Genomic DNA, 26,659 nt, shown 5'->3' on the forward strand with positions numbered 1-26,659 from the left:
CACACAGCATAAGCTGCTATCACACAAGCGTTTTTGGTTCAGATCAGATTTGGCCCAACCAGAAATGTAGGACCAAGCCAGATTTTAGCACTGCTCAAATAAGTGCATATGATTTGCTACTGGGTCTGGAAGTGACTCACTTTCAAATTTGGTTAAGCATTGTTCAGTATCGAGTGAGTGGTTTACATGTGAACACGCTCTCTAATTAGGCACGGGCCAAATTTGACTCGGGCCCGATCCATGCCAATTTGTCCCTAGCCAAATCGTCTCCGTGTGATCGCGGCTTAAGTGTTTTTAATTCAAAGCATCTGCCACTCTAAATGATAGGACAGTTCTATGAAGTGTCTATAATCCATGCCGGATACAAGCTGTGTGTAGTCGCGACGTGTTGTTCATTCAAACGTTTTCACCGATACAGAACGTCAAATGATTAATCGAAGTCGAACCAGTTCGTCGATTGATCAATACGCCTGGCCGATCGGATTTTAGTCAAATTTCCATTTTGAGAACATCCTGAAGATTATAAACGAGGTCTCCGAGCGCCGTGCATTGAATAGTACGCAAGGGCTTTCAAAATAAATCTATAAAAATGCTAAAATGTTGATAAATTTTGTTGATACTTTGTTGGTCGTAAAATGTTGTCAATTCATAGATAATTTCCATTATTAAACCCCAGACCCCTTTTATGTTTTCATACTTCAGGGCTGGCCATGGAGACTATGTTAACATTCTACTTTTGAAAATGTCCTTGATTTGAAAATGTTTCCTTGTTTTTAGAATATTTTTTCGCTTATTCTTTACTTCTCTGGGTCTCCTAGATTTTCATTATTACCTTTTGTTGTAAAAATATTCACACGAAGCCCAGTCAATTTTTCTATTACCAGTGTATGATGTAATTTTGAAATACAAAATAAATTCATTGATTCATGTCTCTGTATTCATCAAACAAATCAAAGCAGTATTTCTCGTTATAAGCTGTGTTCACACTTAGGATTTTAGTACGGTACTAAGCGTTCACACTTGGAAATCATTCTAGGCTTATTCGCGGCTTATTCAGTTCCGTACTGATATACGCGGCTTATTAAGCCGATCTCACTACGGAACTGATCTGGGCGCGTATTTTCTGTAGTGTGAACGCAGATTCAGCCTTAACTAGCCGCGTATTTACATCTTCGTAGTACAATACACTCAACACTAATTACACCGCATCATATCGGCACATCGGATGACTACTATACTATTACTAAGAGCCAAATTGCCGACTCTACGTGTAAATGTAACTGGCTGTGTAAGCGCCGTATTTTGGTGAAATAGGCACCAGCAAAGTACGGTACTTTGTAAGCGCCATATCTCGTGTGAACACGGCTATAGTATAGTAACAAATACTGAATATCACGAACAGTTGGCAGCTCGGTAGATGATTGAAATAGTTGACGGGTGGCAACATTTATCTGATTTTGATAACTTCAATAGCGCTTTTGATGCGGAAGAAAGATTTTAGCTCGACGAAGCTTTTTTAAGTACAATTTGTGCTACGATGGTGATGAGATGATCGTGAGACATATGCTTTTATCTGATATCCCTGACTTTGCCATAACTTTTCCCTGAACATTTACCAAAATTCCATGACCAAAGTTGTCTCCACTACGGTATATTTCATTTCGAATTTTTAGACAGCAATGAAAAAGGCATGCATTTTTGTGCATAAAAACAGTCTTCCCTGCTTTCCCAGGATTTTGACCTTTTTCATAAAATTCCCTGACTATTTTAGGAGAAAATCAAATTCCCTGATTTTTCCCTGATTTCCCTGAATTCTATATGAGTGGCAGCCCTAGTTGACAAGTGGTATTCAGTAAGGATGAGCATTCATCTGTCATCATCATCATCAACGACATGAAATATAAGCGAAATTACTTACATGCATTGATCAGTGCAAACAGCAGGCTTCGACGACGCTAACAATTCATCGGCGGCGGCGTCTTCATTGCGGTCATCTGACAGCACTAGCGGAAGAATAACTACGAGACTTGTTATGATGACAATAATGGACACGGGAATAACCGCCGGTTTCATACAGCGCCATTTATCCGGGTTTTCCTTATCGACGACGAAGTCGACTCTGACAGCGGATAATGGACGAGAGCCCTTTGCATTCACCTGTTTGTTACGACTTTCCTAGAACGACAGAACAAAGACGACTATAGCGATCAAATGTTTTTCTGGAGTAGGTTTTCTGTCATAAAGCAGGGGGAACTTAAGGGGGCATCGATTTTGATAAACATATGCACCTGCCCCCCAAAAATGTCAACAAGCCCTGGAAAAAGAAATGAAGAGTGTAATTCGACATTAAAAAAATGGTAATTGAAAATGAACCAGAAATAAATCTAATTTTAGCAAGCTTTTGATTGTCAGGTCTGGCTACCCCATCCCGTTTCAAGAATTCTAGATTAGTTCATGATATGTACGCTGAAAAAGAGATTCTAAAGTGAATGAAATTGCACAAAAGTAAAGTTTGCATTAAGCAATATACAAAGGACAATAAACCTAGCTTAGGTCTACTAGGTTTTCTTGAGTTTTTTTAAAACAGGGATACATGAGTCATCTCCTTGAAAGAAATTATGAAATGCAATCACAAACTATCAATAAAATCATTTCGATGTCATTCAGGAAGCAGCGCTAAATAGGTGACCTTCATTAAATAAGTGACCTTCATTTTTTCAGTTGAACAATATCAAAGTTTTTTCTATCATTTCCTACATATCTACAGTACTAAAACTGTTGATAGACGATTGAGCAAAAACCCAAATATAATCAGTCATTTTAGTGGGGCTTCCCTCAATGATATCGGCAAGACTGGAAATAGTCTCAACTATTTACAATATTGATAAACTATTGAAAAAATGCTTAGTACAGGTTTGCAGACAAGTTGTCATGCGCTTAACCGGCAATTTTCAAGATTTTCTTGGTCTCAGACAAGCAGCATCATTGAATACATTACAATATACTCATCAATTATCTTTTTCAACCTTGCCTAACTCAATATAAGAATACCTTTAAACGTTAAAACGTTGGGTTCTGGCTCTGGGTCTGGAGTCAGATTTGCAAAACCATTGACAATTGATACTGCATTTAAAAAAGAACGTTTAAGAAGATCTCAGAAACTTACATTTTTTATACTAGATATCGTTAATGCCAAAACAAACTTTAACTCAACTTTTCTAACTCCTAAATCAGTCACATTTACTCCTATCTGTTCTCGGCACCGCTGTCAGTATGCTGACGCAAAACTTGAAAGCCCCTGTATTGTAATAATCCCGTCCTGAGAAACTGACAAATCATTCACATACCCTATCTGTCTCCTCTTCATCCTCAAACAAAGCTTCCATAATCGGCAACGCCACGAACATCAGCGCAGAAATGAAATTGCTATTTGTACATGATACAACTGTAACTATGTTAAACGCTCAAAGCAAACATGACTATTGGTGGGGATTGATTCATAATCAAATCAATAATCAACTATTTTTAAAACGACGCTCTAAAATAAAAAGCTCAAAATAGAGCCATTAAGTAAAGGTAAATTTGCCGGTTCACGGGTTAGAACCGAGGGAGTGCTTCAGGGGACGACGCGCGCATGTTTAAGTGGAGAAAAGAAGACGTCTATTTAATCAAATAGTTCTCTTGCACTTCGTCGAGCTGTCATCCCGTAGCGTGAACAGAAGTATAGCTACAACTAATGGTGAAGGATAACTCTTTTCATTACTAGCGCATTAAAACAATATTTGTAGTAGCTATAACCTCAGGTGAATATATCATCATGTATCTGCTGTTCGATATGGTGGGGGGGGGGGGGGCATGTGTCTCACAATGATCTCATCATCATCGTAGCACATATTGTACGTATATACATGCTTCGTCGAGCTAAAATCTTTCTTCCGCATCAAAAGCACTATTAAAAGCACAATGCTGTTGGCCTCGAAGCTGGCATTTAAGAAAGTCATCTCGGATATATACGTGTACTCTGAGGGCATACACACGTAAAAAGAAACCGTTGAAAGGTTATGGAAGAATGACAGCCGTTATTATGACATGTCTACATTCTGAGGGCAGACAGAATGTGATTTGCATCATTGGATTTTATCATTATTGCACAATGATGTCAGCCTGGGCAAACTTCGGTTATTGCAGTTAATCGGCAAGAAAACTAACTTGAAAGTTTATTGACGCCTGGAAAATAACACACATATTACTCGATATTGTCGATAATAAATAATATGACATCCATGTATATCAACGAACAATTAAGTTAATTTGAATATATTGACAATTGAAATGAATTGACCGGCAACCAGTTTAGCCATAATATTGATGACGAGAAATCAACATCCTCTCAAAAAATTCATCTTTTTAAAAGATATAAAGTTTATAACAAGGGTTGTGGAATTTATGTAATTAAAAGATAAACGCAGATTCAATTGTAACTGTTATTTTGAAACACCACAACTGATGACACATGTAGTGCACATCGACTCACACGAAACCACTTGACTAACGCATAGTAGTTATCAATATCTAAAATCATTATCTAAGAGTTTATACGGCTTAAAAAAACTGCAGTTTAGCTAGATACTTAATATCTTTTCTACTTCAAATGGATAACAAAACTACCACACACAGGCCATTTTCCTGATCACAATTGCCACATCCTCGGTGCATTTTACTGCATTACATCGTGAATCCTGTTCAAACGTGGTAAAAAAAACTCCAAAATTTAGCAAAAATTCCAACTGAATTCTTAGATAAATTCCGAATTAATTTTTGGATATAACTCCGCGCACCTTGGCCTGGTTTAATGGACTGGTATTACTTTTAACCGGGGGCAAAATTAACTCATTTTCAATTGATTGAGCCCCGGGGTTAAAGGGAATACCAGTCTATAAAAACGGGCCTAATTTTTCTACCTGCAGTTTCAATTGTCGACGGTTTTGCAAATCTGACTTCAGACCCAGGGCCCAGTTTCACAAAAAGTATTAAGGCCTATATTGATTTTAAGATAAACTGACTAAGTGAAGATATCAAATCGATTTAAACCTTTTTGCGAAACTGGGCCCTGAGCCAGAACCCAGTTAAATGCATGACCCGCGCCAAGTTCTAAGTTCTAATAGCGTGATATTACCTCCTCAGGGTCCTGTATCGGTACGGGAATGAATAAAGTCTTCGGAACTGATATCACTTGTACGGTTGAAGTAGCAGAAAACTGATCTCGCAAGAAAACGGCAGTCTGCATTTTTGCCTGCCGTACACATAGAACGATACAACAATTAACGACCCGACCTGATAAGAGGAGAGAGAGATACCCTGTATTTGCAAATTGGTTGTCCACTATCCTAGCATAATGGAGCTGGTCACTCGATGTCAAAATTTCGTGTGATATATGATATACGTAGGGTATTCGATAACTGAATGGGCCAGTGCTACAGGGAAAAGACAGGAGGCAATCAATGCGCGAACGCACGTCCTCATTAGATAGAATATAATGATGGTCAGGAGAAATATAGGTACCATGTATACATATAATTAAAGATATATATGTAATATATACATGTATACAATTAAAGGTCTATATATATGTGGAAGATTTTATATCAGGTTGATATAATACATAGGGGAAATCTGTTCGTTCGTACAGGTTTAACAAAGCCGGTCAAAGAAAATCTATACACTTTTCTCCTCTCCGTCCGAGGAGAAATCGTATTTTCAATCAGACATACTTGATCGAAGCACCGCAAATTTCCGTTTAAAAGTTGCAACTAGATGAAGCAGGGACTCCGCAACCGATCATTGCAACAGCTAGGGGCACAAACATGAGGGTATTCTTTGCGCCCCATTGCGACGATTGAATTCAGTGGGTATACCAAACCGAAGTGAGATATGGTTAACCCTTTCAGTGCTGACTAATTAATACCCCCATAGTGCTGGAGATAGTTTGAAGATTTTGAAAAATACCGACCTAGTGTGCTGAATAACGGGAATACCACAATAGTGCGTCTACACCGCAATGCAGCGTATCGTTATTTACTAATATTTCACTATGTTTGGCAGGTGCTGTCATCTTTCAATAGAGATAAAAACTAATCACTAATTACACCAATATACCGCAGTGTGGTGTACTAGCAAAATCCATCACCGATTTATACACCGCACTGCGGTGTAGATGCACTGAAAGGGTTAACATTTGACAATTAACATTGACAATTTGAAACCAGGGACCGCATATTTTTTACTGCACTTCACAAAATTTGCTTATCTAATTCATATTAATATATATTCATCTTAATATATATATCAATAATATCTTAGGATCCGTAAAACCTATATTTGCAATTTTTTCAGAGCTTAAAGACCGTCATAAGCCTGGTTGCCATTTTTAGAATATCTACAATAGCTATAATATATACAACTCATCTTCAACCACATGAGTTTGAGATTATGCAACAGAAGGATTTCCCATGGAACAGCGTTGCTACTTCACTGAACATTGAGATTTGCAAAAAGAAGAGCTACTTTATAGCACTTATATTACTTTTTTCCAGTGTAAATGCTCGGTCTGTCCATAATTGTATGGACCAAATATGGCCATTGCCAAATAAGGCAAGGAACAACTGTTCACACGCATGCCAAATGGGCCCGCTCCATTTTAGCCCAACCAAAAATATTGGACCAGGTCCAACCAAATTGCACCACGGGTAAAATGATTGCGTGTGAATTACAAGGTTCCAGAAGTAACCCACTTCGAAGCATTGTTTAGTATTGAGTTAGGGGTTTACATGCAAACGCACTCTCTAATTAGGCACAGGCCAAATTCGGCTCAAGCCTGATGCATGCCAATTTGGCCTGGGCTGAAGCGCCTCAGTGAAGTGATGGCGGCTACAGTTGCCCGGTAGAATGCTACTACAGTTAAGGTATGACGTAAGTTTCGCGCGTATGGTTCGGCATAAAAATCTATTTATCTCAGCATCACGGAGTGGTGATAAATCTCCATCAACTCAGACATCAGCTTATTATTTCCATCTCAGGAGCAAAGTACCTCATATCTTGTGATAACAAGATATGCTGTGATTCAATTTTACGAAATAAAACCTATTTTTCGTCTAAAACAAACCCTCAGATAATGGAGTTTTCACAACGACTTTCTAAAGCGTAATTAAGGAAACATGATATAATACAAACGAAAATGATTGAGATTTTTGACACTTTAAAAACTGTAACAATAATGTTTAACATTATATACATTGATACCGGGTATGTGTTACTTTAGGGGTTAAGGGGCTTTGTGTGAGTGGATGTGCACTACGTCATCAATATCGGCGTTTCAAAATTACAATTGTTTGATATTGGTGTTAATTTTGTAATTAAATAAATTTCTTAATTTTCTAAATTTCTTCATTGTAATTAAAATTAATCATTTTCTACTTCTTCATGTCTTTTTGATGATGAATTTAGATAGCAATTAGGATATTGTTTGAGTGGATGTGTAGGACTTCATCATGTTATTTTGTTTAAAGTCATCAATAAACTTTCAAGTTAGTTTTTTTGTCTAGATGTGTCAGTAACCTCCGGAAGCAATGGGATACCGGCAAGGCTACTGAAGGTAGCAAGGATTCGCGAAAATCCGCAAGGACCGCTAGTGGCACTGAGTTACCGCGTTTCAATTTGTACATTTCAATTAATTGGAGTCAACTTTTCCAATAAGCAAATCAATTTTCAGTGAAATCAATACCATATGCTGAGTGGGAAAGGGAATCTTGTATCTATCCAATGAATTGTTTGATAATTCTCGGATTTGGAAGCCTAGAGATCAAGTTCAATTTCATTGAAAATGAACTGATTTTCACTACGAATAACCCAGGAAGAAAGCCACTAAATATTTGGATGGATATATGAAAGCTGTGGGTACTGGAGTTTGTAATGGGTAGTGTAGTGTGATCTGTGTGCATTTGTGGCCAGCACACAGATCACATTGTTCAATGGGGTTTGGTCCAGGACTCGCGAGATTTTCAACAACACGGAAGTAACGTGTAATAAATGATGACTTGAATTGCATGACTACCTACCACCCCTCATTATTGTTGGAAAACTAAACGTTCCGCACTGACTAAAAATTAGTAATAATAATTAATAACATTTTAGAAATGGCCAGAATTTTAACTTAGGTTCTATCTCATTTTTATTTTACAATAGCGATTGGTATAATTTTTTTTTAAATGGCCGTTAACGCTTCATGTTTCGTCTGCAATTCACTGCAAATAGTTACGCACTACGCACATTTCAGTGTTTTTGGCAGCTGTACACTCAATCGGCACCGTTCGTGACTAGCTTCACTGCGGAAGTATCATTAATTAACATCGCCATATCACATCATCAACTTATATTGTGCCTTAAAACCCTAACAGCCGAAATAATTGAAATGCACACACGATTTCTATCATTGAAAATTGAGAGAGTGGCCGTGTTTGTGTTCTGCTGCTTTGCGTAAATCCCGCGCGGTGGCGCAACCGCGCGGAGTGGGGCCGATACGTCCAGTGTTTTATTGCGCCATCTGGTTTGCTGCCATCCCATTAGAGGGCATATCCCTTCAGTAGTTGAGCAAATTTACAAATGGGAGGAACCTTTTCATCATGAGTTTCAGTTAACAATCCATACTTTTGTATTTTTGATCATCCTCACAAATATATCTTTTTTAACATCAAAAAGCTGATGTTAAGCCCACAGGGTTATAGCAAGCATTTAGAATGAGATCACAACTTCATAATATCAATTTTCGCACAGTGCCAATCTTCAACGTAAAACCATTTCATCCCAAAGTCTAAATCTAGTTCACCCGATTACTTAGTTTAAATCAATAATTCTTTTCTATTTGTAGATTTACAAAAATAATGCCATGAAAGCAAAATGTAGTGAGGTTTTCAAATTTTTATGTATTGTTAAAAGACTTGCCACAAACATCATGCAGATTCACTCATCAAATGCATTCACACGTTCATTCTAGGACTCTGGGAGAATGGTAATGCAGTAATATGGTTTTTTTCAAAACTTAAAATAGGGATTGACCTTGTTATTTATTTACTGATTGGTAGATTTTGTTTTATTTTTGTTTTGATTTGGTGTCCCTTACATATCTGCCATACCTGTCGGGAACTAAACAGGGGGTTTGATTTTGAAATCGAAGTATAATATGATATTAAGAGCCATATACTTGACCACACCTCCCATGCACCGGTGGTACATAAAATTTAGTGATCTTCTTATCAGAGCTGCCAACTGTCCATGATTGTCAGGGACAGTCCCTGAAAATGCCTCTCTGTCCCTGCTAGCGTTATTTCATGTGTTTGAGAATGCTGTCCCTGAAACAGTTTCTACTGTCCCTCAAAAAATTGTTTCAATTCTTCATTTTTTCCTTATTTTGTCCCTGAAAATTTACTTTGATCCCTGATCTGGTAATCGATAGGTCTGGCCTATGATCTTTTCATATCTTAATCACAGTTTGTAGCAAAGATTTTTTTACAGAGGTTTTGAATACGCCTTAGGAAAGAACCCACTTTACCAGCAGGCTTGAGTGCACATTTTAAGAATTAGAAATAACTACGCGACGACCTGTTTCCTGTGTCCAGAACAAAAGCTTAAAGTTTACCCTTTCGGTCAGCGGTAAATTTTTCAAAGATTTTCCCAATCGAACAAAATACAAATTAATTCTTATCAAAAGCTTACCTCGAGATAAAAGAAATCCAGCAATGTCAACATGGTTAGTCAGCGGTGGCAGTGGCGGGCGAGTGAATATCGGAGATATGTTATCTGCCCATCAGACGTTTCTATCTATGTTATAGATAACGTTGTTGTTGATGATGATGATGGTATCGGACTCTACTGATGCGTCTCGATAACCGATGAAGTCTCCCGAGAGATACGCGCATATTACTATTATTACATATCAATTAACAATACCTTTCCATCTCGTACACAATATGACACGAAGACGTCTACATATATACGTATATATTCATAAATCTGTCATATACAATAACTTTGATAATTGAATCCGAGAGAGCCGAGGAGACACGAAATTATCATCAATATCGCGAGTACGCATAAATTCAATAGTCAATGAATTTAATACACTGTCGGCCGGTCGATGTATTCAAATCTTGTTGATCTTTACGCATGACTAAAACCCACAATACTAGAGAAAAACTGAACGAGCATTTGACATTTCGACCGAATTTTTATGGGCCATCTTCAAAAACTGATTTATCACGTAACGCAGCGGGAAGCCACAGGGTTACTATAGCCGCGATCACACACGGGACGATTTGGCCCGGATCAGGCCCTAAGTCAAATTTGGCCCGTGCCTAATTAGAGAACGCGCTTACACACACACACCACTCACTCGATACTAAACAATGCTCAACAAAGCTAAGTCAGTCACTTTTGGAACCAGCTGCAATTCGAACGCAATCATTTGACCTATGCTAAAATTTGGCCGGGGCCTGGTCTGCCATTTTGGTCAGGCCAAATTTGGTCCGGACCAAAAACGCTTGTGCGATCGCGGCTTATGTGATGCCAGGGCCTGGTTTCACGAATGGGGGAGGGGTGTGTTTAAATGCTTACTTTGTTAAATTGATGATTAAATCTGTTTCACAAACATGAATTAGCGAAAAATCAACTAACTAAAGTTATCTCGGAAATTAATTCCGAATGAGCTTCCCATAAAATGCATTAGTCGTATAACATGAACATACATGTGCGGTTTCATTCATATGACGCCCATGCGATGTCATGAGAATCTTGATGGTATGGTGAAATTGAATTTGATCATTTCGTATTTTCTTTTAAATTCTTTCACAAATGAAATGAATACATTCTAGAAATCTATAGGTCTAATATGATAGATATCTTCATTACTGAAATTGTCGATCAATTCAAAATGTTGTCCTTGTTTGCATTCGAGTCTAGCTCCCGCTAACAGTGCAGTAGCCAATTTTTGCAGTAACTAATATGAATTAGCTAATTTAATCCTGGCAGATTTGAGATTGTTTTCAGTAAAGCGCTTTTAAGCAATGAATTATCATTATCATTAATTTTATGAAAATAACCCCCCAAACCCAGGTCTGGCAACAACATTGCATTTATGATAGCTATGCAGTTATTTGGTTTCTCATCAGTTATTCCATGAAAATTGATTAATTCATACAATATCATTGATCCATATGAAAACCATTCACAATTCTAGGCCAAAATGGGCACTTTTGGAATCAAAGATGGCCACCAGTCAGCCGTCTGGGATGGCATTATGACCTAGATTCCTAAACTGACATATAGCGTCATCTTATATTCTATGTGATATATGAATGCACTGTCAATGCATTACTTTTCTGATCTTTATTGAACGCCTGAATTGTCCTCAGACGTCTTTCAGTTGCGGGTAGGCCTAATGATGGACCCACAGGACCCAGTAAAAGGGTTAACGATAGCGCAATATCATCATCACGTAAAGCCATTGTACTGGAATGAAACTAGTTGAGCGACGTACGTGGAACGGCATTTAAATTCTGATCGCACCGGAAATGATTTTTCTTCGAAAATGATTTACTAACAAACCCACGCATGCGTACATGCTCGACAAATAGACCGTAAACGAAAATTCAATTCGAACATATTTGAATTTTTATGATTCCATCGATCAAGCCGCTGCATGCAATGAATCAGGTATTCGAATCAAACATCAACGCATGTGTTCATACAGGGGTGGATTCAGGGGCGTCTTACGAAATTTTACGGCAAATTCATTAGAATAGAGCATGCCGGCAGTGGCGTCCTTCTGAAAAATTCCTTGGTCCGAAAAGCCAATCAGTTTTCGTTAAAAGTTCCTCATTTCATGGTCAATGTAATGGTGGTCGGGCTATGTTCCAACAGTACCTCAAAACTGTGGAACAAGCTTCCCGTTGGCCTTTGGGTTATCACTTCCATCGAACAATTTAGGAAGCAGCTAAAATGCTTTCTTTTCAAGGAAGCGTTTCACCACATGTAAAGCGCTCTAAGCAGTTTCGATGGATTTAGCACTATATAAATAACATCACTATCATTATCCTTATCATTATTATTATCATCAAGAATTATAGAAAAATTGTACCTTTGTATTACTGCAATTGGCCTTTTCAGACTTTTTTTTACTTGAAATATTTATTGCAGTCTCATTAGACACCCTTGATCTGCCAGTAGTTCAATCGATCAATTTTTGCAAATTTGAATTCATACGGAAAGAAGATGGCGACCTATGAATATTTTTTTCATATTCTATAATTCATGATGATTCACCACTCAGATAACTTGCTAAATATTTTATTCATTAAATGTCAGTGCTTCCACGTGAAAAACGAGAACAAGGTTTCCTTGATGGACATTCTTAGCCAATATCTGAAACCTGGCTTACCTGTAGCATGGACGTATAAACTAGATTATGGACGATTATACGTCCATGCCTGTAGCCACACACAACAGAAAGGCAATAAAAGGCAATGATTCGGATATTTTCAGAGCCACCCCTATTGGACAGATACAAGCAGAAAAACTAACATGGCTTCAGGCTATCATCAAGACAATCAAACGTGCATCGATTCCCGATCTTTCTGTATTAAAACTAAAACATACGCATGTGATTCATAGGAGATGTTTTGGCTTTGTAACACATGTCAGTCACTAACAGTGTACTTGACTATACTGAATACGGATTTGAATTGATTGAAATTGGTAATTCTGATGAACAACAGGGCTAGTTGAATGATTCAATACCACATAAGACTACAACTAAAATCTAGTCATAACATTTAGGATTTATGGCTGTACAACTGGGCCCTATGATCAAATATGATACTGGAACCAGTTACACATTTGAGTTGAAAAACCTCCAGATGTGGGTATACCAGGGGTAGTCCAAATTTTACACCAAAATGATTGATTCTAAAATGAAGATATGAACCACTTACTATTTTCCCCCGTGCATCCAAAGGTGTTTACCATCAGATGGATGAGATATATAATGTTTGAAGCGAACATTGAACTTGAATGAAGAAGCCAAATTTACAAAACAATCATCATTTGACACAATTGTTATTAATGATATTTTCTTTCATCCCACTATAAGAAATCGGCATAAAACATAGCTGACTTGTGACTACTAGTGCACATTTTAAGTGGGCAAATATGCAAATTTCAACCACCCTGCCAACCATGGAAATTGATATACTAGCCGCTACCATCTATGTTCAGGTGATAATGCATGTCATACATTGACACAGGAAAGCCAGTGCATAGTGAGCATACCTGAGCGAACTAACTTTGCACTGCAGTGAAAATATCAAATATAATGGATATTTGCGAACGGGATGATGCGCTGGAACAAAGTCAGACAGATCTCCCGATATGGGTATATTTGTCCAGATTTGACAGCAAAATGATCGATATCAAAATGGAATCGGAATCGCTAAATTTTTTTTTACCTGTGTAACCAAACATGTTTGCCGTCAGACCGACAAAATAATGTTCGAAGTGTGCATATTGAATTTGAATGATAAAACTAAATTTACAAAACCATCATCCGTTGACACTATTGTAATTAATGATGTTTTCTTTCATGCCATTATAAGAATTGCAATGAAACAGTGGTAACTCTGGTGCATGTGAAGAGTTTCGGTAATAAATAACATACGCGCATCAGCAAAAGGAAACCCGCATGTAGTGAACTGAGTTTGCTGTGAGTGAACTTTTCGCCGCAGTGAAAATATCAAATGTGATAGATATTTTCGGAGAAAGGCAAAATGCACTTGAAAAAATGCAGTGTGGAGGGTACAACAGCTTTTGGTTAATATCTGACCATCACACAGAGAAGATTTGGCCTGGACCACATTGGCATGGATCAGGCTCGAGTCAATTTTTGGTCAGGCCAGTTTTAACCTGGGCCAAACAGACACGGGCCCATTTGGCACCCATGCGAACAGTTGTTCTAGGGAAAATTTGACCCTGGCCAAAAATGCTTGTGCGATCCTGGCTATTATAAAAAGATGAGGAACGATGAAATAATAACCCTGTTAAAGCTCATTCCAAGTAGAAAATTATATCCTAAATTCATACAGAATTGGCATATATTTAACTGAACAAAACTGTTTAGAATTCAATGTATGTTTTAGTCATAGGCTCAAATGATACGACAAAACATACGAAGACGAGTTCCAAATCAGCCGATTATGTTTGTATCTAGAAAGTTTTCTACTTACATTGTAAATAGCATCGTAATATTCAGGTGAATGAGCATTCACGGCGCAAGGCGGCTTCGTAAAGTCCTCAAAGGGCTCCTCCAAAACGCGTAACTCCCACTCCGTAGTCGCTGCCACTTTACACTAGTTTGTCATAACTTGCGCGCCGGCAACAATGTAGATTACGAGAAAAAAAAACGCCGAGCGATGCGGAGAGAGCTACACGTAGCCGACGACAACGGCTAGGCTTCCCGACCTGTCATCGTTAGTTGTAATCATTTAATACGTGCGAATACGCAGTGATGACTACTCGCGCGTACACACACAGTGCATGCCGCTGAATCTCTGCGTGTGTTTGTTCTTTTGATGACACCTCTTAATATCAGTACGCCGGAATTTGAGGAAGTTTTTGAAAGAATTGAATGTCTATATTTGGGCCACTATCGCACTGGCAAGTTTTTGGCCCTGGTCGAATTTTGACTGTAGCAACTTTGGTCCGGAACTAATGTTCAAATGTTCAAAAGGGATAGATGAGACTCCCTAACACTAGCCTAATTGCCTACTCGACACATAGGGCATCGATTCAGTTGCTTGAATGGACGCAATGCGAAATATTTGTTAAGTTCCAGACAGTAAAATCTATTTCACCAAAACATGAATACTATAAAAGAAAAAATTGATGGGGACCTGAAGGGGTTTAACTGAGTAGAAAATCTCGCTTGTAGGTAAGTAACCAAACTTTACAACATTAACAATAATAATTACACTAATTGGACATTAATTACTATGCTGCTAATTAGAAATGCATTAGACATTTCCGATTGATGAATGGAACACATCAGTACAATGACCAATCAGATAGCTGTAATGATATAACGGCTGAAATCATATATACATAAATTTGCGATCCGTATTGAAAATGTAATTGACTTTCCAAATGAATGCCGCGCTAATTAATGCAACACCGTTCAGTAAATCGGTTTTACTCGCCGAGCGCACGCCGCCCGCAATGCGGCTCACGCTGACCACTTTAGCGCTCAGCACGTTGACGGCTGGTAATTCCAATTAGCTCGACCATTTACTAATCTCATCGGTTAAATCGACTGATGATATATCGAACGATCGGCACGCTATATATGCATGATATCTACTACCGTGTAGAATTTTTCAATAACTTAGTTTCGTACATTGTGTCGGCCTATGTGAGCGTTGATCACGGAAGTTGTCTGTGTGTATGTGTTGATCATGGAAGGTTGGCTTGGTGATGATCGGATCATACAAACGACGAATGAGTGGAGGGATGAATAGCATTAAATGAAACTAGAGTAATACCCGTGGAAACCGCGGGTGATTTCCTTTGGCCTAGAATGTCAACCTGTTCAATTTATTCTAAACGGAATTAAGTCGGCCATTTAAATTCTATGTGTCCATGCCCGTGGAGACCCTATGACCTCTACCTGTGTAGACCGGGAACTATCGGAGGTAAACAAAATATGTATGGAGGTCTCGAACTCCTGACCCATCAGGTGCAAGCCTTGTGCTCTACCAACTCGGCCGTACTGTAGAATTGTTTTGTTGCAGTAAGAGTCTATAATTAGAATTCCTGCTTACAGATTGTCTGAAATTTTGTCTGCCTCCTTTTGGCCCCCCCTATAAATATTTTCACACCCGTTTATACCGGTGCTTTAGTTTATATAATGATTGACTAACACACAAAATTTCAAAGCCCAATTCTCCACCGCGACACTATTTGGTACATAGTTTGGTATAAATATATAGATACGCCACGTCCACTACAAATGAATAATACAGCTTTCTGTAGTAAACCCCAGAGCGTTTGCATTTTTTAAGCGCAAGACTCAATTCCAGTACTGCCAACTGGATGTATGTCGGCCTTGTGACCACCAGTGACAAGTCGCAAAGTTGACTGACCTGTTGAGTGATTGCAATGCGATTTTCTACCAATGGAACACCATCATAGTAAAAACTCATGGCCCCTATATCGTATCTAAATAACGTTTCTGAATAGTGCAACCATTGTGCAACCAACTCACAATCTTACAAATTTAGTTTCTGATTTTGTAACCAAAGTGCATTTTTCGGCAGTAAATGTTGAACTTTTCACTGACATTGTACACCAGGTGGCACTCGGGGTAAAAAATCAGTCATGCCGTCATCACGCACCAGATGGCACTGATCTACAATGGTCGAAAAGTCAGTGATACACTTTACTCAATAGAGTTAAATCAGTGGCATGACTAATTAAAATCTTACCTCAGTGCCACCTGGTGTATGATGATAGTATGACAAAAAATTCAACACTAACTGTTGAAAAATGCATCTTGGATACAAAATCAGAAACTAATTTTGTAGGATATTAATACGTAGTTAAAAAGTGATATAGTTTTCGCAAGGATTGCCAGCGATGTTGCAATTAGTTGCACATGTTCTACTTTCTGCGTCAGCATTATGCGACTGTCTTGAGTTGCAACTAAAATCTTCTACCTGTGACTGGCAGAGATTGATGGCACATAGTCACCGACACAATCGCATCGCAATCGACCTATCGCACCCAGCTGCAATCCATTGCCTGGCATTACAAGCAGCTGAAACGGACCAGTTTCGATGATCGATGTTCTTACTGCGTCTGTGCCGAGACCAAGTTTGTCCGATCGGATGTGCGAAAACCAAAATATGGTGTCAAGCAATTCTTTAGGCGTAGCCAACGGACATGGACAATTTTCACAAAAAAATTGATGACCTCCTGATGGGAATTCACGCAACTGGATTATTTTTCCTTGCAATAAAGCTTATTTACAAAACTTGAAAAAATTTGCGATTGACTTATCATAAGAAAAAAAAACTTTATAAAAGTATTATTGTAATTGGTCAATCAGATGCACATCATATCACCATATCTAACATAAAGCGGAACAGGGTTGAGAATTTATGTAAACGAATCATTCTAGCTCTTAAGGGCAAATAAATATATGTACATAACAAAACAAACCGTAAGTAACATGTCGATATAAAGCAAAATTGATTTAAACTTTTTGCCCTTCAATAACCTCAGTCCAAGAATAGAAAAAACCTACGTATTGCCGGTGCTATATATATACATACACGAGGTTAGGATAGTTTATAAGCGGAAATGTACGTGCGCGTGATTCAATAATCTTTATCTGTATCAATAAATCGAAATGTAGGATCATCGTTTGACATGTCTATAGTCTTGCCGAATGTCATGTTGTATCGGACACGCTATTGATTGCGGGAAATGCCTCACCGCTCGTGGGCATCATCATCATCGACACCATTGAACAAACAATCAAACTCACACACAGGGCTCGCATTACTACATATATTGTTTCCGCGTTGCTTTCCGTTCATTTATAGAAATAGAATTTATACTTCGTTAATGAATATAGATAGACACTTCATCAGCTCATATACGGGTAAATAAAGCCACAGTCATATATTCAATTCAATTAATGTTTAATTGTCTTTAAATCAATATTACATGACTATAGGTGACAAAAATAACAACATGAGATATATATAACTGTTATAACAAGACTTCTAGTAGCACTTACATTTACAGATTTTACATGTACAAGAGGTAAAAGGTTACAATAAATGATCAATGGGATTATGATTTGGCTTAGTTGACGTGAGAATCTGAATAACGAAGATGATATCAGGGTTTCTATCGATCACACAGTTTTCAAAGAATTTTAAGGGAGAAAATTTCAAATTTCCACAAGCGCAGTACAGAATCTTGCGTGAACGTTTAATATGTTACTGAACAGAAAACCACTGGCATATTGTGGTAATTCCTACAGTATCATCTTTTCCAGTCGACTCACCAAGATTTTTCGCAGTCATAAACACAACCATATGTGGAGACGATATCGGGGGTCTACAGATCAGTCAGTATTCAAGGAGCTTTAAAGGAGAAAATTTCATATTTTGAGGAATTTTCTGGAAGTGTCATCATATATCTCAATTACTGTAGACTCCTCCTATCAAATCGGTACTGCTTATCTCGGTAAACTATTAATTTGGCATATTTGGGTACAAAAAAATCCTGGTCCTAACTGTACCGATTTAGGGGTAGTCTGTAAAACTACAAACTGGACACAAATTTCTGATTGCCTATTGCTCAACATTGGACAAGTTTTAAAGGAGTTAAGTTTAGGGCACTTAGTTCAAATCAAAGAAGTATCAAGCACCTTTAAAAGCATTTTCCATTTTGAAGGAGTTTTTAAGGATTTAAAGAGTCGTAGGGCCGGACCAGGCCCAAGTGAAATTTTGCCTGTGCCAATAATTTGAGAGCACATTCACATGTACACCACAAACTCATGACTAAAATGCAATCAAAACGAAGCTATGGCTAGCAAGGTGAGTCACTTCCAGAATAATTGTCAAACAAATTTGACCCGGGTCATAAATGTTCTCACGTGACTGTGACTAATAAGATTGCTTTTACAAACATCGTATTGATTTTTCATAACTGATAATGTAACTGAGTAAAGTTAAAAATTTATTTCTAGTTCCAGGAGCAAATGTAATGTCGATACATAGAAGGATTTACACAAATACCTAAGTATTAAACAACCCACAGAGCTGCTGGTACCTCAAAATGCATACGTTTAAGGATGGCCAATTGATCGTACTTGATTAGGTGTTTTTGCTGAATAAAATGAAATTGAATTGGATTTAATATTCAGCTGAATGGAATTCAATCGAATTCGCAATTGAAGTGCATGGCTAATTAGCATTATCACATCCATCCAATATGCCTATCTATAGCGCTGATTTGAGAAAATAGCTATTTTACCTAATCCTTGCATAATAGTCTACGTTCTATGCCGCAAGTAAAAGATCCTCCCAGAAACGAAACCCACCAAAGATTTCACGGACATCAAACATGAAATACAATTTCTCAAAACACAATCGCAAAAAAATAAATCCCGAAATAAAACACTAGACGATACCTCACGGGAACAGCACTGCAGATATCCGCAATTTACCCAATCACAGAGAAGAGTGCTCTCTGATTGGCCTTTTCAAATCGATTAAACCCCAGTTAACGAGAACCTTTCGCAAAATTCGGCTTCTTAGACATCGCAGAACGGAACAAACTGGATAGATCTAATCAGAAGCCATCACACCGTGATACCCCGTGATCAAAATGGATGATCAAAATCCAGACCTCACCTCCATTGAATTTTGACAACGCGATTATTTCTCGTCGACCTACCTCAAGGTATCTAAGATAATAGTCTGAATTTATCCAGTTGCAGTACATGGTTCAAAGTGAAAGTGGCTCACATCATTAACTTGGTAGGAATATGAATAATATGTACGTATATATACATATATAATACATATATATCTTCATTCGTGAAAATCAAATTTAACGTATTCGTAAGCTAATACTCAATACTGCGAAATCCCCACAGGGTAAAAAATCTGCAACTCTATATTTTCATTGGAATGTAAATAATACGCTGCGTTTGCTTTGATGTCTTTGTATTACCCAAGGGTGTGGTCCAAAAATGAGCACCAATAAAAAACCGATCACAAGTAGACACCATGCCCTACTAACATCGGTAATTTCTCCAGGTTTTTAGATAGTTTTCTAATGACGCTAGAAAACTAACGAACAATGATGTAATGAAATCCGCCTTGAATCTCCACTATGAACTTGAAAGAAACTTCAATACTCCAGATTTTGTAGCAAAACCAGGTTTTCCACTCCAAACTTCATATCTATAAGGATTCACCCTTTTCAGCCATAAGCTGCGTTCACACTACAATTTCAGTACGGTACTAAGCATTTACACGGTTAAATTATTCGAGGCCTATTCACGATTTATTCAGAACCGTGCTGAAATACTTGGCTTATTAAGTGCGGAAAGGGATTCCGCACCGAAAACCCGATCTCAGAACGACACTGACTGGTTGCATGTTTTCTGTAGTTCGAACGCAGATTCGGCGCTTTAGCAAGCCTTGTATGGTAGTACGCTACACTGAACCAAAGGCATGAGCATTTTTTATAAGCTTTTGACTCCTATTTGTAATATAAGAAGCCATTAAAAAGAACAATGATAGGGCCTATAGGCAGTTGTTGTAGTTGTGTGATTTGACACTTAATTTTAACTAGATACAGTGACAAATGTATTTCACTAACATTAGCTACACCAAATTGGCGATCCAAAAACTGCTATTTGGAAGGCAGGAGTGTAGGTTAAGAATGGACTTAAAGATATATATATATATACATGTACATCAAAACGTTGATAGCATGGATTCGAAATGCCTTCTTGAAATCACTCCGGATATCGGCACAACTTGAGCGGGCTAAATAAGCGCCAAATCATGTGCGCAACTTGTTCTGGCAAATTCAGTACCACACAAGAGTATACGATACTTCGTAAGCCCAGAATCTGGTGTGAATGCTTTAAACATTATTCCCACAGAAAACCACTGGCCATTATGATAATAAACCATTTTACAGTTGCTAGCCGCCATTTTGTTAGGGTACTTTTGTCCCGTATTGTTGGGTCATTTTTTTCTCTTTTTTAAAAACTATCCGTGATGTGTATTGTATCATATTTCATCTGTCCATGGATGGATTTTGACAACTTCAGCAACATTCAAACCGCGTGAATCTCTAGTTTTCAGTTATGTAAAAATCATTTCTCAAATTTACAACAATGCGACATGAGAGCGATATAAAAATCGGTGGTCAGTTTTTGCCTTGCGCATAGAAATCCAGGGTACTGAAATTTGAAGTTCGTTATTTTCAGAAATAATTTTCTAAAAAATCCAAACATTTCAAGCACTGTGCGCATAAACGCCCCCTTTTAGGTGAACTTTGAAATTTTAAGATATCTTGCCTAGTTTTTTTCCTATGGCTCTTTAACTGCAGCGCGTGTATTGTCATTCCGAGATTTGGCGCTGTTTTCTTTGCGTGTATTCCAGTATATGGGTGTTATTTCTTCATTTTCACTACACTTGTCTCTACGGAAAATGGTTTTAATTGTTGGTACGAGTATCAGGTTTAAATATTACGGCATTAATACTGTATTCCGTTCTCCGGCGCTAGTTCGTAATGGTTGTAATGGTAACCGCTTTTACGGCAGGCAGAGGCTTACGTACATGCACCCAAGAAAACCCAAAATATCACTCTTTTGTTGTAAATGCAATCCACACACTTCTTGCGTTTTTGTGATGGTAGATGTCACTTTTTACTTTTTATCACCTGCGTCTGACATTCGAACTTGATACTTGATATTTCACCACCAAAACAAGAAAACGTTTTCCTATATTTTCTTCCCAATCTAATCAATCTTGAGTGTACTTAATAGAAAGTATTCATAGAAAATAGCTGAATATTTGCCCCACCCCATTTGTCCAGCTTTTTGACCACTTCTCCATCCATCTAATTTCAGTAGATTTTTATGAAAATTTATTGATAGACTACTGATTTAAATGGTCATCATACTCGATTTTGAGTGCTATATTTCTTTTCTTCTTCCATCTCAATATAGGCCCATATATTCTCTTCCCGCGCGCAACTTCGAATGCGTGATCAAAATGCCGCTCAGTCTCGCTGCTAAAACTGGTCAGAAAAATCCCTTAAACCCCAACATCTCTAATGTCCCCGATCTATTATATTGCATAAACGACGTGATATTTAAACCTGATACTCGTACCAACAATTAAAACCATTTTCCGTAGAGACAAGTGTAGTGAAAATGAAGAAATAACTCCCATATACTGAAATACACGCAAAGAAAACAGCGCCGAATCTCGGAATGACAATACACGCGCTGCAGTTAACGTGCCATAGGAAAAAAACTAGGCAAGATATCTTAAAATTTCAAAGTTCACCTGAAAGGGGGCGTTTATGCGCACAGTGCTTGAAATGTTTGGATTTTTTAGAAAATTATTTCTGAAAATAACGAACTTCAAAGTTCAGTACCCTGGATTTCTATGCGCACGGCAAAAACTGACCACCGATTTTTATATCACTCTCATGTCGCATTGTTGTAAATTTGAGAAATGATTTTAACATAACTGAAAACTAGAGATTCACGCGGTTTGAATGTTGCTGAAGTTGTCAAAATCCATCCATGGACAGATGAAATATGATACAATACACATCACGGATAGTTTTTAAAAAAGATAAAAAAATGACCCAACAATACGGGACAAAAGTACCCTAACAAAATGGCGGCTACCAACTGTAAAATGGTTTATTGCCACAGTATCATAATTTCCAGTTGACTCGCCCAGATTTTTCGCAAAACAGTTAAGTACTGCCGAATACTAAATACGAATAACAACGGGTGGTATTTCATTCGAAGGTTGTAATATCATCTGGAATGGAAAATCTGATGATAGGAGGAAAGGCAAATAGAAATTCTACAAACGCATATAATAACAATACATGTATGCACTGCACTGATTGTCTTGCATCGGATCAATTTCTTTTATATTTCATAAAACAATCGTACCATCAATTTTTTAATACAAAAACATGAGTAGATTCCACAGTTATTATGCTTATTTCCTTGTGTGTGTGTGTAATCCCGCTGGAAGCATTTTAAGGTTTAACTCTCAGTTAAAATCGATCAAGATTTTCAATTAGCTTTGTTGATTCTCGAGGCAAGTTTTAACTCAAGACTATCCTCATATATTTTTCGTATATCATACTTTACTTAGATTCAAGAAAGAAATAGTTATTGTGGTCGGCAACAAATTCAGGGATATTCAATATTTTGACTCACTTCTATGAGCCATTTTCAAAACTGATTATGTTCTGAAAAAAAGTTTTGACAAGCCGTAGGCGTCAACAGTTCTCAAGCTCAAACTTGAACTCTGAAATTACCATTGCATTTTCGATATATTGGATCTAGGGCCAATACTGGTAGCTGTTTGTCCACACATCTTTCTAATTTTGAACCCATTCCTGAATTATGAGATCATCTTAAAGGTCTTGTTACAGAAAAGTTTTTAGTGCCTAGTTCAACTGCTAGGTGGCGCACTTGGCCCATTCTTTGGACTACACAACTAGATCCCCAAACTAACATTGGACCTAAGTTTCTTCAAAAGCTAAAAGCTAAGTAGCTGAAAGGCCGAGACACACAGGCAGACAGTACGAGAATAACGGTCCCGAGGAAACCCGAGAACCAAAAATGGCGCATAGAATTAATTTGAAAATGGCTCATATAGAATTAAGTCGAAACGTCTCGATATTTTTTCTTCATATTGTGGGTTTTTCTTCAAATTTAGGGATCTTTTCGTCATCACATCTAACATCAACGTATATCATGTCGTTATAGGTCTAATCCTTGTGAAATTTCTAGCCTCAGGCTTCAACCAAATGATGAAAACGAAATGCGCTGTTAACAATATTTGATGCGTATGCATTTTCATACCTAAAGGATACGTATGCATGACGGAGGTGCCACATGAAAAGATTCATTCAAAACCCCGCTAACACCAAATTTGAATCTCCACCCAACTGACTCATCACTGCCAGTGGCATCCAATACAAAATCATCCACATTAAACTGTATATAGGCCTAAAAACCTTTCTATGTCGTTATGAAGAGTAATCAAAGGGAGGCAGCATTTGAATTTTACTGCATCACAGGATAGAATTCATCATGCGCTATATCTATACAATACCTAAACCTTCGAGAAAGAATATTCTATACATGTTGGGAAATCGACATTTCATAGAGCCTTTAGTTATCACTCCAGAACAGTGATATTTGATATGCAAACAACCATCAAGTTGTTCGATGCATTAAGGAAAGTTATAAACTGATAAGATGTTAATCAGGACCCCAATTCCTTAGGTCGAGTTAAAAAAGTTGGCTTCAGTATAAACTAAACGAAAATAAACTACGTACTTCTAAATTAAGGTTCTAACTCAAAATAGTTTGGACTGGTCTTGAATGGACAACATTATCCACGATCACACAGGCATTTTTAGCTCGTGCCAAATTTGACCCGAAACAACTGTTCACACAGGTGCCAAATGGGCCCATGCCTGTTTGGCCCGACCAAACACATCAGACCAAGCCTGGCCCAATTTTAGCATGGGTCAAATTATTAGCCGCGATCACACGAGCATTTTTGGCCAGGGCCAAATTTGGCCCGTGCCAACTGAACCCCGTGAAAAACTGTTCACAGGGGTGCCAAATAGGTCCGAGCCTATTTGGCTCGGACCAGGCCAGAGTCTAATTTTGGCACCAGACAAATGATTGTGTTTGAATTGCAACTGCCACCGGAAATGATCCACTTCGCTTTGTTTGAGCATTGTTTAGTATCGAGTGAATGGTTTGCGTGGAAACGCGCTCTCTAATTAGGCACGGGCCAAATTTGGCCTGAGCCTGATCCGTGCCAATTTGACCCGGGCCAAATCCTCTGCGTGTGATCGCGGCTATGGTATGTGAATTGCTACAGGTTCTGGAAGTTACACGCTTTGCTTTGTTTAAGCATTGTTTAGTATTGAGTGAGTAGTTAATGTGAATGTGTGAATGCATTCTCTTCACTAATCAGCTACTGGCTAAATTTCACTCAGGCTTGATCTGCGCCAATTTGGCCTGGGCCAAATCGTCTCTGGGTGATGGCGGCTATCTCAACAAGAAGAAAGTTCTTACGGCCATTCCTAGCCAACGGCACCAGTGTACATCACACTCCAACTATATGCGAGAAAGCCAAAACATGACTTCAGGTGATATATCTTAAAGACAAATGAAGGACCAATAATAATGCAACTGTCTTGTTACACGACTGACTTAAACCATTACCAAAATGTAAAACGTAGCTGGATCAAATAAAACATTACCGTAAATAACCTTCAACGAGTTTCCCCATGGGCGCCACTTTAGAGATGCCATGATTGTTTTAGATTTAGAATGAGCTGCTAGAACTTTATGAATTCTGTTTTAACACCACTAGATTATGTAAGTTTATAATCGAATTAGTGAACTAGTGTAGTTTACTCAGAATCTCTTATGAGTCTTTATTCTCATTGTTTTAGATCAGACGATAACTTTTGTACCATAACGTTTGCGCGATTTACCAGAATTTACCAGAAATAAATCCGTGGACTCCAACTTGATCCCGTCTCGATATCCAGCCACCAGATTATTAGAACCACCCACAATTACCAACAACAATTAACATAAAAAATGTATATCTGCAATAGCATCTGTATACCTAAGTCTACATCGTTCTCCTAAAAATCTTTAGGCCTACCTCAAATCCGCAATTCAGCATCGAGACTTAGTTTAGAACCAGTTAATCCCGCAGGAAAGTCAAACCGTTGTGTCGGGAATCCAGATTTTATTGTTAACTGGGGTGTCCAAACTGGACAATGATATTAGCAGGTTTTAAGCATCATCAGCCGTGCATGGATTTTCAGATGACGAAGAGCTTAAATTGAAGATGTACACACACATCTATCTCGCGCTGATTGATCATTCGTACGTAATAAGTATTTCTGATGGTCAATTACATACTATTGATACTTCACTATGATAGGATAGGCCCAAGCAGGATTTGACTCTCGATGTCGCGTAGAGAACGCTTAATTCATTTAATCGAATACGTACGAGTGCCCTTCGGAATAATCAATCGGTGGATCTAGTGAACGAGATAGGCCTATAAGCCGCAGTCGCACTGAGACAACATGGTCCTGGCCAAATTATCTCAGATCAGACTGGCAAACCACTCATTCGATACTTAACAATCCTTCGAAGTGAGTCATTTCTGGAACTAGTCGCAATTCAAACGCAATCTTTCGTCCCGTGCTCAAATTTGGCTGCTCGGGCCTGGTCCAACGTTTTATCTTGGGCCAAATTTGGCACGGGCCCATTAGGCACCCGTGTGAATAGTTTTTCCGGGCCAAATTTAGCCCGGACCAAAACTGCTTGTGTGATCGCGGCTATAGTCAACAATGAAGCAGACGACTTAAGCACAATACCCCACGGTGAACATATGCGGATACCAATGACCTCTACATCTCTGAAAATGATTATGATTACAAAAGGTGCATCAGGTACCAATATGGAGATATTTAATACTAGCCAAGTACCCGCCCATGACCAGAGAGCTTTAAAATTTGAAAAAACTGAAAGAAGCAATGACGAGCAATAGTAGTTTAACAGATTGAAATAAGCTGATGCTGCCATCTGAACACATACGCATGAACTATCTGGTATGTCAATGATAAGTAAGGTTTTCACTCACGAAGTGTGGTACGAATGACGCAGTGGCTGAAGCTGGCAGCTGGCAAGCGAAGTGCCCGAAGCTGGATCTCGGTA

At 38.2% G+C, this 26,659-nt stretch overlaps 1 protein-coding gene across 2 annotated transcripts in view; it reads right to left on the reverse strand.

Annotated features, from left to right (window-relative positions):
* The window catches only part of LOC141915417 (5'-3' exonuclease PLD3-like), a 44,511-nt gene that overhangs the window by 10,798 nt on the left and 7,054 nt on the right, over nt 1-26,659 (reverse strand). The window contains exons 1-2 of one of the 2 annotated variants that reach the window (XM_074806940.1): nt 3,348-3,461; nt 1,919-2,175 (exon numbers count right to left, since the gene is read on the reverse strand). In XM_074806940.1, coding sequence (XP_074663041.1) covers nt 1,919-2,175; nt 3,348-3,407 — 317 coding nt within the window. In that variant the 5' untranslated portion in view covers nt 3,408-3,461. Of the gene's footprint in view, nt 1-1,918; nt 2,176-3,347; nt 3,462-26,659 lie in introns of those variants that run through there. The other variant, XM_074806939.1, reaches the window with a different exon arrangement.

Source organism: Tubulanus polymorphus, chromosome 1, assembly GCF_964204645.1.
Source record: "Tubulanus polymorphus chromosome 1, tnTubPoly1.2, whole genome shotgun sequence".
NCBI classification, from domain to species: domain Eukaryota; kingdom Metazoa; phylum Nemertea; class Palaeonemertea; order Tubulaniformes; family Tubulanidae; genus Tubulanus; species Tubulanus polymorphus.